The sequence below is a fragment of the Callionymus lyra genome, chromosome 4 (assembly GCF_982586985.1).
Source record: "Callionymus lyra chromosome 4, fCalLyr1.hap1.1, whole genome shotgun sequence".
NCBI lineage: Eukaryota > Metazoa > Chordata > Actinopteri > Syngnathiformes > Callionymidae > Callionymus > Callionymus lyra.
In genome coordinates, this window is record NC_141821.1 from 1,739,432 (window position 1) to 1,751,931 (window position 12,500).

A 12,500-nucleotide genomic window follows, 5' to 3' on the forward strand; every position below is an offset into this window, starting at 1 on the left:
TGATACAGTTCATCAATCATGATGCTTCAATAAATTTATCATGATACTTCATCAACTGTATCATGATACTTCATTAACTGTATCATGATACTTCATCAACTGTATCATGATAGTTCATCAAATATTTCATGATACTTCATCAACTGTATCATGATACTTCATTAACTGTATCATGATACTTCATCAACTGTATCATGATACTTCATTAACTGTATCATGATACTTCATCAACTGTATCATGATACTTCATCAAATATTTCATGATACTTCATCAACTGTATCATGATACTTCATCAAATATTTCATGATACTTCATCAACTGTATCATGATACTTCATCAAATATTTCATGATACTTCATCAACTGTATCATGATACTACGAGTGAAAAAGTATTTTTAAATGTATCGATGTCCTGGCAGTGGCTCCGTAGGTTAACATATGTTCTTCCTACATGAACGAAGTCGTCTCAGGGACCTTGAAGAAATATCGACTATTTACAGACTTAACTTCTCTTCTCCATACGTTTTCTTTTCTTTCTACATCTCTAACCCTTCCTTCTCTCCAGCTCCTCCCTCCATCTCTCCTCCTCCTCCTCACTTCTCATCCCAGGAAAACCAATCCAACCTTCTGTCAGCAACATCAGCAGCTTAAATCCAAAATAAAGAATAATCTTTAAGGTGTTATTATTTCCTGTCAGTTCTCTGAGGTCCTCCTACGCTCAGGTTCTCTCGACACCAGCGTTTACACGTCTAATCTGGGAGCTCTGGAAGTCTGCCGGAGCCCAAGCACAAGTTTACGATAGTTGTTGTCGGGATGAAGGTGTTGGAGGAGGTTTTGTTTTCTGCTTCCTGTCTAAACATTTCTTTGATGAGAGCTTCAGAGCCGGAGCGTCGGAGACTCTGAGGAAAACCTAGTTTAGGGATGTTAACGATCGTCTGGATCCATGTGGACTCGGGAGGTTTGATGCTGTTCACGTTTATTACCAGAGATGTTTGTTTGGATCAGAGCCGAGGAAGATTCTCCTGCAGAAAAAAACGCTTGAAATTCCCTCTGAAACTTCCTCTAAACGGACAAATTAGACTCGGTTTTCCAGAACATCCTTGTTTACTGACCAGAGGGGGAACTGGTGGAGCTTCACGAGAGGCTCCGCCCACAGAGAGGCTCCGCCCACAGAGAGGCTCCGCCCACAGAGAGGCTCCGCCCACAGAGAGGCTCCGCCCACAGCAGCTCCACCATGATGATAAACTGATGAACTAATGCTTCAGAATCATATGAAAGATTGAACCTTTGGAATAAACTGTTTAAACCTTTTTATTGAACTGTTGTTTTAAACGGATCATGTGACGATCGTGTGATGATCATGTGAGGATCGTGTGATGATCATGTGAAGATCATGTGACGATCATGTGACGATCATGTGAAGGTCATGTGATGATCATGTGAAGGTCATGTGACGATCATGTGACGATCATGTGACGATCATGTGATGATCATGTGAAGGTCATGTGACGATCATGTGACGATCATGTGACGATCATGTGATGATCATGTGAAGGTCATGTGACGATCATGTGATGATCATGTGATGATCATGTGAAGGTCATGTGATGATCATGTGACGATCATGTGATGATCATGTGACGATTAGGTGAAGATCATGTGACGATCATCTGACGATTAGGTGAAGATCATGTGACGATCATGTGACGATCATCTGACGATTAGGTGAAGATCATGTGACGATCATGTGACGATCATGTGATGACCATGTGACGATCATGTGACGATCATGTGATGACCATGTGATGATCATCTGACGATTAGGTGAAGATCATGTGACGATCATGTGACGATCATGTGACGATCATGCGACGATCATGTGACGATCATGTGATGACCATGTGACGATCATGTGACGATCATGTGACGATCATGTGACGATCATGTGATGACCATGTGATGATCATCTGACGATTAGGTGAAGATCATGTGACGATCATGTGACGATCATGTGACGATCATGTGACGATCATGTGACGATCATGCGACGATCATGTGACGATCATGTGATGACCATGTGACGATCATGTGAGGATCATGTGACGATCATGTGACGATCATGCGCCGATCATGTGACGATCATGTGATGACCATGTGACGATCATGTGACGATCATCTGACGATTAGGTGAAGATCATGTGAAGGTCATGTGACGATCATGTGACGATCATGCGACGATCATGTGACGATCATGTGACGATCATGCGACGATCATGTGACGATCATGTGATGACCATGTGACGATCATCTGACGATTAGGTGAAAATCATGTGACGATCATCTGACGATTAGGTGAAGATCATGTGACGATCATGTGACGATCATGCGACGATCATGTGACGATCATGTGATGATCATGTGAAGGTCATGTGACGATCATGTGACGATCATGTGATGATCATGTGAAGGTCATGTGATGATCATGTGACGATCATGTGACGATTAGGTGAAGATCATGTGACGATCATCTGACGATTAGGTGAAGATCATGTGACGATCATGTGACGATCATCTGGCGATTAGGTGAAGATCATGTGACGATCATGTGACGATCATCTGATGATTAGGTGAAGATCATGTGACGATCATGTGATGACCATGTGACGATCATGTGACGATCATGTGATGACCATGTGATGATCATCTGACGATTAGGTGAAGATCATGTGACGATCATGTGACGATCATGTGACGATCATGCGACGATCATGTGACGATCATGTGATGACCATGTGATGATCATGTGAGGATCATGTGACGATCATGTGACGATCATGTGATGACCATGTGATGATCATCTGACGATTAGGTGAAGATCATGTGACGATCATGTGACGATCATGTGACGATCATGTGACGATCATGTGACGATCATGCGACGATCATGTGACGATCATGTGATGACCATGTGACGATCATGTGAGGATCATGTGACGATCATGTGACGATCATGCGACGATCATGTGACGATCATGTGATGACCATGTGACGATCATGTGACGATCATCTGACGATAAGGTGAAGATCATGTGAAGGTCATGTGACGATCATGTGACGATCATGTGACGATCATGCGACGATCATGTGACGATCATGTGACGATCATGCGACGATCATTTGACGATCATGTGATGACCATGTGACGATCATCTGACGATTAGGTGAAGATCATGTGACGATCATGTGACGATCATCTGACGATTAGGTGAAGATCATGTGACGATCATGTGACGATCATGCGACGATCATGTGACGATCATGTGATGACCATGTGACGATCATTTGACGATTAGGTGAAGATCATGTGACGATCATGTGACGATCATGTGACGATCATGCGACGATCATGTGACGATCATGTGATGACCATGTGACGATCATGTGACGATCATCTGACGATTAGGTGAAGATCATGTGAAGGTCATGTGACCATCATGTGACTATCATGTGATTATACCAACATTTATATATATTTCCAGAACTAAACTTTTTTGTTAGGAAAAAAAAGTAATTTATAATATAAATATATATATATATATAATAATTTAATTTAAATATTTAATTTAAAAAAACTAATGTTTAAATCTTCACAAAACTTTTCATGGACTTGATTCACTGTTTGTTGCCCAATAGGATGAATGAGCTCCTTGGCAGAGGTATGTTCTCAACCATCTTCTGCACCTTCAGGCATCATCGTCACGTCGTGGCCCAACATGGACCGCGAGGCTAAAGAGCGCTACCTGGTGGTGGTTCAGGTGAAGGACATGCTGGGCCTGAGCGGAGGATTCTCCGCCTCCACCACCGTCACCGTCACACTCACCGACGTCAACGACAACGGACCCACTTTTCGTCACCGTGAGTCTCTGATGCTACACACTTACAAACACACACATGCACGAACACACTCGCACACATGAACACTCAACAAAGTCACAGACAACACACTGACACACACTCTAACACATACACGAACATACTCGTACACACTCTCACACATTCTCACACACACCACACACACACTTTGAGACACAGATACACATTCTTACACATACTTACACACACACACACACACACACACATGACTGATATGTATGAAGCCACATACATGTTCAAATGTATATATTTCTTTGTCACAAAATGATGTTTTTAATGAACAAATGATTATTTTTCTCACCTCTTCATGTCTGGGATCCTTAGATATGAAGGTGTGTGTTGGACCCGTGGTTCTGGTGGTTCTGGAGGTTCTGGAGGTTCTGATGGTTCTGGTGGTTCTGGTGGTTCTGGAGGTTCTGGAGGTTCTGGAGGTTCTGATGGTTCTGGTGGTTCTGTAGGTTCTGGAGGTTCTGGAGGTTCTGATGGTTCTGGTGGTTCTGTAGGTTCTGGAGGTTCTGGAGGTTCTGGAGGTTCTGACGGGTCTGAGCCAGAAGGCGAATAAACACATAAAACAGTGTAGAAAGCGTGTGAGGAGGTTGTTCTGTGATCACTGGACGAGTTGAATCGCTCACACGTGTCGCGACCTTCGCTAACAGAGTCAACGTTCATGAACCAGGAGAAGATCGACCCAAGAGCTCGGATCATACCTTCATACATGCTGTGACCTCTGACCTCCGTGTCCTCACACGATCGTCCGCCGGCGTCGCACCGACACACGGCAGCCCTTGCTCAACGACACAATCACCTCATCTTCTTATTAGACCCGTGGTTTATCTTCTCGAGATGACCTTCGACCTTCTCTTATCTGCGCCGCACAGTCGGGATGTTTGCCAAACAAAATGGAGGAAACGTTTGTGTTGGAGGACGACGTGATGATTGAAGGAAGAACGGAGGAGAAGTTTGAGATCCTGGTTTGAAGGTCACTTCAAGGACGTTGATGAAGCCATGAAAGTCCAAACCGAGAATGTATTTACAGCGAGTAGAGTTTGACTGACAGCTCATTATGTGACCAAATTATTTCAGCCTTAAGAAGAAATGAACATGTGAGAGATTCAGAGAAATGTCTTCGTCAAAACAAAATGTGACGATCATGAGATGATCTTGTGACGATCATGAGATGATCTTGTGACGATCATGAGATGATCTTGTGACGATCATGAGATGATCATGTGACGATCATGAGATGATCTTGTGACGATCATGAGATGATCTTGTGACGATCATGAGATGATCTTGTGACGATCATGAGATGATCTTGTGACGATCATGAGATGATCTTGTGACGATCATGAGATGATCTTGTGACGATCATGAGATGATCATGTGACGATCATGAGATGATCTTGTGACGATCATGAGATGATCTTGTGACGATCATGAGATGATCTTGTGACGATCATGAGATGATCATGTGACGATCATGAGATGATCTTGTGACGATCATGAGATGATCTTGTGACGATCATGAGATGATCTTGTGACGATCATGAGATGATCTTGTGACGATCATGAGATGATCATGTGACGATCATGAGATGATCTTGTGACGATCATGAGATGATCATGTGACGATCATGAGATGATCTTGTGACGATCATGAGATGATCATGTGACGATCATGAGATGATCATGTGACGATCATGAGATGATCTTGTGACGATCATGAGATGATCTTGTGACGATCATGAGATGATCTTGTGACGATCATGAGATGATCATGTGACGATCATGAGATGATCTTGTTACGATCATGAGATGATCTTGTGACGATCATGAGATGATCTTGTGACGATCATGAGATGATCATGTGACGATCATGAGATGATCATGTGACGATCATGAGATGATCTTGTGACGATCATGAGATGATCTTGTGACGATCATGAGATGATCTTGTGACGATCATGAGATGATCTTGTGACGATCATGAGATGATCATGTGACGATCATGAGATGATCTTGTGACGATCATGAGATGATCTTGTGACGATCATGAGATGATCTTGTGACGATCATGAGATGATCTTGTGACGATCATGAGATGATCTTGTGACGATCATGAGATGATCTTGTGACGATCATGAGATGATCATGTGACGATCATGAGATGATCTTGTGACGATCATGAGATGATCTTGTGACGATCATGAGATGATCTTGTGACGATCATGAGATGATCATGTGACGATCATGAGATGATCATGTGACGATCATGAGATGATCTTGTGACGATCATGAGAAGACCATGTGACGATCATGAGAAGATCATGTGACGATCATGAGATGATCATGAGAAGACCATGTGACGATCATGAGAAGATCATGTGACGATCATGAGAAGACCATGTGACGATCATGTGACAATCATGTGACGATAATATGACGATCATGAGAAGACCATGTGACGATCATGTGAAAATCATGTGACGATAATATGACGATCATGAGAAGACCATGTGACGATCATGTGACGATAATATGACGATCATGAGAAGATCATGTGACAATCATGTGACGATCATGTGACGATCATAAGATGATCTTGTGACGATCATGAGAAGATCATGTGACGATCATGTGACGATCATAAGATGATCTTGTGACGATCATGAGAAGATCATGAGATGATCATGAAAAGATCATGTGACGATCATGTGACAATAATTTGACGATGATGTGACAATCATGTGACAATCATGTGACAATCATGTGACGATCATGTGACGATCATGAGACGTTCATGTGACGAAACACTGAACCTGAAGTACTTCAACAGTACTCCGGGTAAATATCACGAGTCTATAGACTACTTCCCTGGCAGCACTCGCAGTAGTACTTCCTGTTCATATGTCTTGATATGTTTAAACGACACAAACCAGCGTAAAACATAGACTTTATGTATTTGTGGAGCTTCAATAACAGACGTTACAGTCGAGAAGTTTGAAGGTGTTTAGATCTTAAGTGATGAAGATGATGATGTAGACGACTGAGCTCCAGCAGCTACACTAAAATGAACAAACATTTTTGTCTCTAAAATGAACAGATGAAGAAAATCAACATGAGTTGGATTGAACTTCAACACTTTAAATGCTGCAGAGACACTCGATCGACTGATTCTATTTCAGAAGGATTGGAATCAGATGAACTTTCCTTAGAACAATATTAATGAATGTTGAAATACAACAATATTAACACATTTCAATAATAAAACATTTGGATATGAAATGAAACCTTGTAATGTTCTCGCTGCTACATGAACGTACGACACATGATCTCGTCCAGATCTTCAAGAACACAAACATCAACTCTCTCTCTCCAGACTTGTACACCTTCGCCGTCCCCGAGGACGCGTCTCCGGGCGCCACCGTGGGTCGCATCATGGCGGACGACAACGACGTCGGCGTCAACGCTCGGATGACCTACAGTCTGGAGGACGACCTTGAGGAGAGCGCCACCTTCATCATCCACACGGACGCCGCCACGCAGGAGGGCGTGATCGTGCTGGCCAAGGTGACGACACGTGACTTCAGAAGGCGACGCCGCGTTTTCACGGCTGCTGCTGACGCCGGACCGACGGCCGTCACTCGCTCGACCGGCCGAGTCCTGGTTGTTGTTGCAAAAGTGCTGCGGCAATTAAAGCAGAGACGGATGAGATGTCGCGCCGAGGTCGCCGGAGTTAATGTTAATTCCTCCTTGAGGGGACGAAGGACGACGGCGTGGAATTTAAAGCGACACGACACGAGTTCAGCAGTTGAGAGAAGTTTATCTCAACCATGCAAATGGGAGGTCTTGATGATCTCTGTCCTCGACATGTTTATGAGTATATGGTGGAAGTAGATCAGTGTATATTGAATTAACTTAATGATTCAAATGTTGAAACTTTCTCTATTTTAAGTCTTCAATCACATTTTTCTATAAATGAATTCATTGATTTCTATATTGACATGTTTCACGTGTCTTTCCTGGAGACATTTGACATATTTTTTCAGTCGTAGGAACCTTGAATATATATCTTTAAAACACAGATTACTGTCTCCCTGTCGGACCAGTGTCAAAGTCTGGTCCACATTCACTAGTGATGTGTCGATGAAGCTTCATGAAACAGGGTCATTATCTTCAGAGTCCACTAGATGGTAGTGATGTGTTGATGAAGCTTCATGAAACAGTGTCATTATCTTCAGAGTCCACTAGATGGTAGTGATGTGTTGATGAAGCTTCATGAAACAGTGTCATTATCTTCAGTGTCCACTAGATGGTAGGGATGTGTTGATGAAGCTTCATGAAACAGTGTCATTATCTTCAGAGTCCACTAGATGGTAGGGATGTGTCGATGAAGCTTCATGAAACAGTGTCATTATCTTCAGAGTCCACTAGATGGTAGTGATGTGTCGATGAAGCTTCATGAAACAGTGTCATTATCTTCAGAGTCCACTAGATGGTAGTGATGTGTCGATGAAGCTTCATGAAACAGTGTCATTATCTTCAGAGTCCACTAGATGGTAGTGATGTGTTGATGAAGCTTCATGAAACAGTGTCATTATCTTCAGAGTCCACTAGATGGTAGTGATGTGTCGATGAAGCTTCATGAAACAGTGTCATTATCTTCAGAGTCCACTAGATGGTAGTGATGTGTTGATGAAGCTTCATGAAACAGTGTCATTATCTTCAGAGTCCACTAGATGGTAGTGATGTGTTGATGAAGCTTCATGAAACAGTGTCATTATATTCCGAGTCCACTAGATGGTAGTGATGTGTTGGTGAAGCTTCATGAAACAGTGTCATTATCTTCAGAGTCCACTAGATGGTAGTGATGTGTTGATGAAGCTTCATGAAACAGTGTCATTATCTTCAGAGTCCACTAGATGGTAGTGATGTGTTCATGAAGCTTCATGAAACAGTGTCATTATCTTCAGAGTCCACTAGATGGTAGTGATGTATTGATGAAGCTTCATGAAACAGTGTCATTATCTCCAGAGTCCACTAGATGGTAGTGATGTGTTGATGAAGCTTCATGAAACAGTGTCATTATCTTCAGAGTCCACTAGATGGTAGTGATGTGTTGATGAAGCTTCATGAAACTGTGTCATTATCTTCAGAGTCCACTAGATGGTAGTGATGTGTTGATGTAGCTTCATGAAACAGTGTCATTATCTTCAGAGTCCACTAGATGGTAGTGATGTGTCGATGAAGCTTCATGAAACAGGGTCATTATCTTCAGAGTCCACTAGATGGTAGTGATGTGTCGATGAAGCTTCATGAAACAGTGTCATTATCTTCAGAGTCCACTAGATGGTAGTGATGTGTTGATGAAGCTTCATGAAACAGTGTCATTATCTTCAGAGTCCACTAGATGGTAGTGATGTGTCGATGAAGCTTCATGAAACAGTGTCATTATCTTCAGAGTCCACTAGATGGTAGTGATGTGTCGATGAAGCTTCATGAAACAGTGTCATTATCTTCAGAGTCCACTAGATGGTAGTGATGTGTCGATGAAGCTTCATGAAACAGTGTCATTATCTTCAGAGTCCACTAGATGGTAGTGATGTGTCGATGAAGCTTCATGAAACAGTGTCATTATCTTCAGAGTCCACTAGATGGTAGTGATGTGTTGATGAAGCTTCATGAAACAGTGTCATTATCTTCAGAGTCCACTAGATGGTAGTGATGTGTCGATGAAGCTTCATGAAACAGTGTCATTATCTTCAGAGTCCACTAGATGGTAGTGATGTGTCGATGAAGCTTCATGAAACAGTGTCATTATCTTCAGAGTCCACTAGATGGTAGTGATGTGTCGATGAAGCTTCATGAAACAGTGTCATTATCTTCAGAGTCCACTAGATGGTAGTGATGTGTCGATGAAGCTTCATGAAACAGTGTCATTATCTTCAGAGTCCACTAGATGGTAGTGATGTGTTGATGAAGCTTCATGAAACAGTGTCATTATCTTCAGAGTCCACTAGATGGTAGTGATGTGTCGATGAAGCTTCATGAAACAGTGTCATTATCTTCAGAGTCCACTAGATGGTAGTGATGTGTCGATGAAGCTTCATGAAACAGTGTCATTATCTTCAGAGTATAAAAACTGTGTGATCGGCTAATGAGAACCTTGTGTGTAACTTACGACTGAACATTAAGAGAAATTATTATTTATATATTAAATATAATATAAATATAATGTTTAAATGTTTCTAAAAGCCTGATGGTTGAGTTTTTCACATCAATATTCCGTCGTCACAACAGAAACTGGACATGAAAGGAAAGAGCAGAAAGTCTCCGGACGTTTCTTCTGTGATTCACTTTGTTTTTGTGGCGAACCTGATGCTGCTTCATATTCCAGGAACATCCTGCTGTTCTTTAGCGAGAGGAGATTTCAATTTAGATGCTGCGTCGAGTCAAAACAACACACTGACTTTATGGAGAATCATTGGGGAAACAGAGTAATGGTTTGAACACTGGCTTCTTATTAGCAGCTCCATCGGTGGAGAGAGAAGTATCTTCTTGGTGGAGTCATCACTTTAGTGGAGATGGTCTGAAGAATGAAAGTTCTTCTGTTTCTAGTGTCGCATCTTCTCTGAGGTCATAATGTAGAGAGAAGTATCTTCTTGGTGGAGTCATCACTTTAGTGGAGATGGTCTGAAGAATGAAAGTTCTTCTGTTTCTAGTGTCGCATCTTCTCTGAGGTCATGAACGTAGAGAGAAGTATCTTCTTGGTGGAGTCATCACTTTAGTGGAGATGGTCTGAAGAATGAAAGTTCTTCTGTTTCTAGTGTCGCATCTTCTCTGTGGTCATGAATGTAGAGAGAAGTATCTTCTTGGTGGAGTCATCACTTTAGTGGAGATGGTCTGAAGAATGAAAGTTCTTCTGTTTCTAGTGTTGCATCTTCTCTGTGGTCATGAATGTAGAGAGAAGTATCTTCTTGGTGGAGTCATCACTTTAGTGGAGATGGTCTGAAGAATGAAAGTTCTTCTGTTTCTAGTGTCGCATCTTCTCTGTGGTCATGAATGTAGAGAGAAGTATCTTCTTGGTGGAGTCATCACTTTAGTGGAGATGGTCTGAAGAATGAAAGTTCTTCTGTTTCTAGTGTCGCATCTTCTCTGTGGTCATAATGTAGAGAGAAGTATCTTCTTGGTGGAGTCATCACTTTAGTGGAGATGGTCTGAAGAATGAAAGTTCTTCTGTTTCTAGTGTCGCATCTTCTCTGAGGTCATAATGTAGAGAGAAGTATCTTCTTGGTGGAGTCATCACTTTAGTGGAGATGGTCTGAAGAATGAAAGTTCTTCTGTTTCTAGTGTCGCATCTTCTCTGTGGTCATGAATGTAGAGAGAAGTATCTTCTTGGTGGAGTCATCACTTTAGTGGAGATGGTCTGAAGAATGAAAGTTCTTCTGTTTCTAGTGTCGCATCTTCTCTGAGGCCATAATGTAGAGAGAAGTATCTTCTTGGTGGAGTCATCACTTTAGTGGAGATGGTCTGAAGAATGAAAGTTCTTCTGTTTCTAGTGTTGCATCTTCTCTGTGGTCATGAATGTAGAGAGAAGTATCTTCTTGGTATAGTCATCACTTTAGTGGAGATGGTCTGAAGAATGAAAGTTCTTCTGTTTCTAGTGTCGCATCTTCTCTGTGGTCATGAATGTAGAGAGAAGTATCTTCTTGGTGGAGTCATCACTTTAGTGGAGATGGTCTGAAGAATGAAAGTTCTTCTGTTTCTAGTGTCGCATCTTCTCTGTGGTCATGAATGTAGAGAGAAGTATCTTCTTGGTAGAGTCATCACTTTAGTGGAGATGGTCTGAAGAATGAAAGTTCTTCTGTTTCTAGTGTCGCATCTTCTCTGAGGCCATAATGTAGAGAGAAGTATCTTCTTGGTGGAGTCATCACTTTAGTGGAGATGGTCTGAAGAATGAAAGTTCTTCTGTTTCTAGTGTTGCATCTTCTCTGTGGTCATGAATGTAGAGAGAAGTATCTTCTTGGTAGAGTCATCACTTTAGTGGAGATGGTCTGAAGAATGAAAGTTCTTCTGTTTCTAGTGTCGCATCTTCTCTGTGGTCATGAATGTAGAGAGAAGTATCTTCTTGGTGGAGTCATCACTTTAGTGGAGATGGTCTGAAGAATGAAAGTTCTTCTGTTTCTAATGTCGCATCTTCTCTGTGGCCATGAATGTAGAGAGAAGTATCTTCTTGGTAGAGTCATCACTTTAGTGGAGATGGTCTGAAGAATGAAAGTTCTTCTGTTTCTAGTGTCGCATCTTCTCTGTGGTCATGAATGTAGAGAGAAGTATCTTCTTGGTAGAGTCATCACTTTAGTGGAGATGGTCTGAAGAATGAAAGTTCTTCTGTTTCTAGTGTCGCATCTTCTCTGTGGCCATGAATGTAGAGAGAAGTATCTTCTTGGTGGAGTCATCACTTTAGTGGAGATGGTCTGAAGAATGAAAGTTCTTCTGTTTCTAGTGTCGCATCTTCTCTGTGGTCATGAATGTAGAGAGAAGTATCTTCTTGGTGGAGTCATCACTT

At 41.9% G+C, this 12,500-nt stretch overlaps 1 protein-coding gene across 4 annotated transcripts in view; it reads left to right on the forward strand.

The window, feature by feature from the left end:
* cdh19 (cadherin 19, type 2) overlaps positions 1–12,500 on the forward strand; it is a 57,093-nt gene that overhangs the window by 21,195 nt on the left and 23,398 nt on the right. For all 4 annotated transcript variants that reach the window (XM_087788428.1, XM_087788430.1, XM_087788431.1 and 1 more), the window contains exons 5-6: positions 3,749–3,916; positions 7,314–7,504. In XM_087788428.1, the coding sequence (XP_087644554.1) occupies positions 3,749–3,916; positions 7,314–7,504 (359 nt within the window). The remainder of the gene's footprint in view (positions 1–3,748; positions 3,917–7,313; positions 7,505–12,500) is intronic.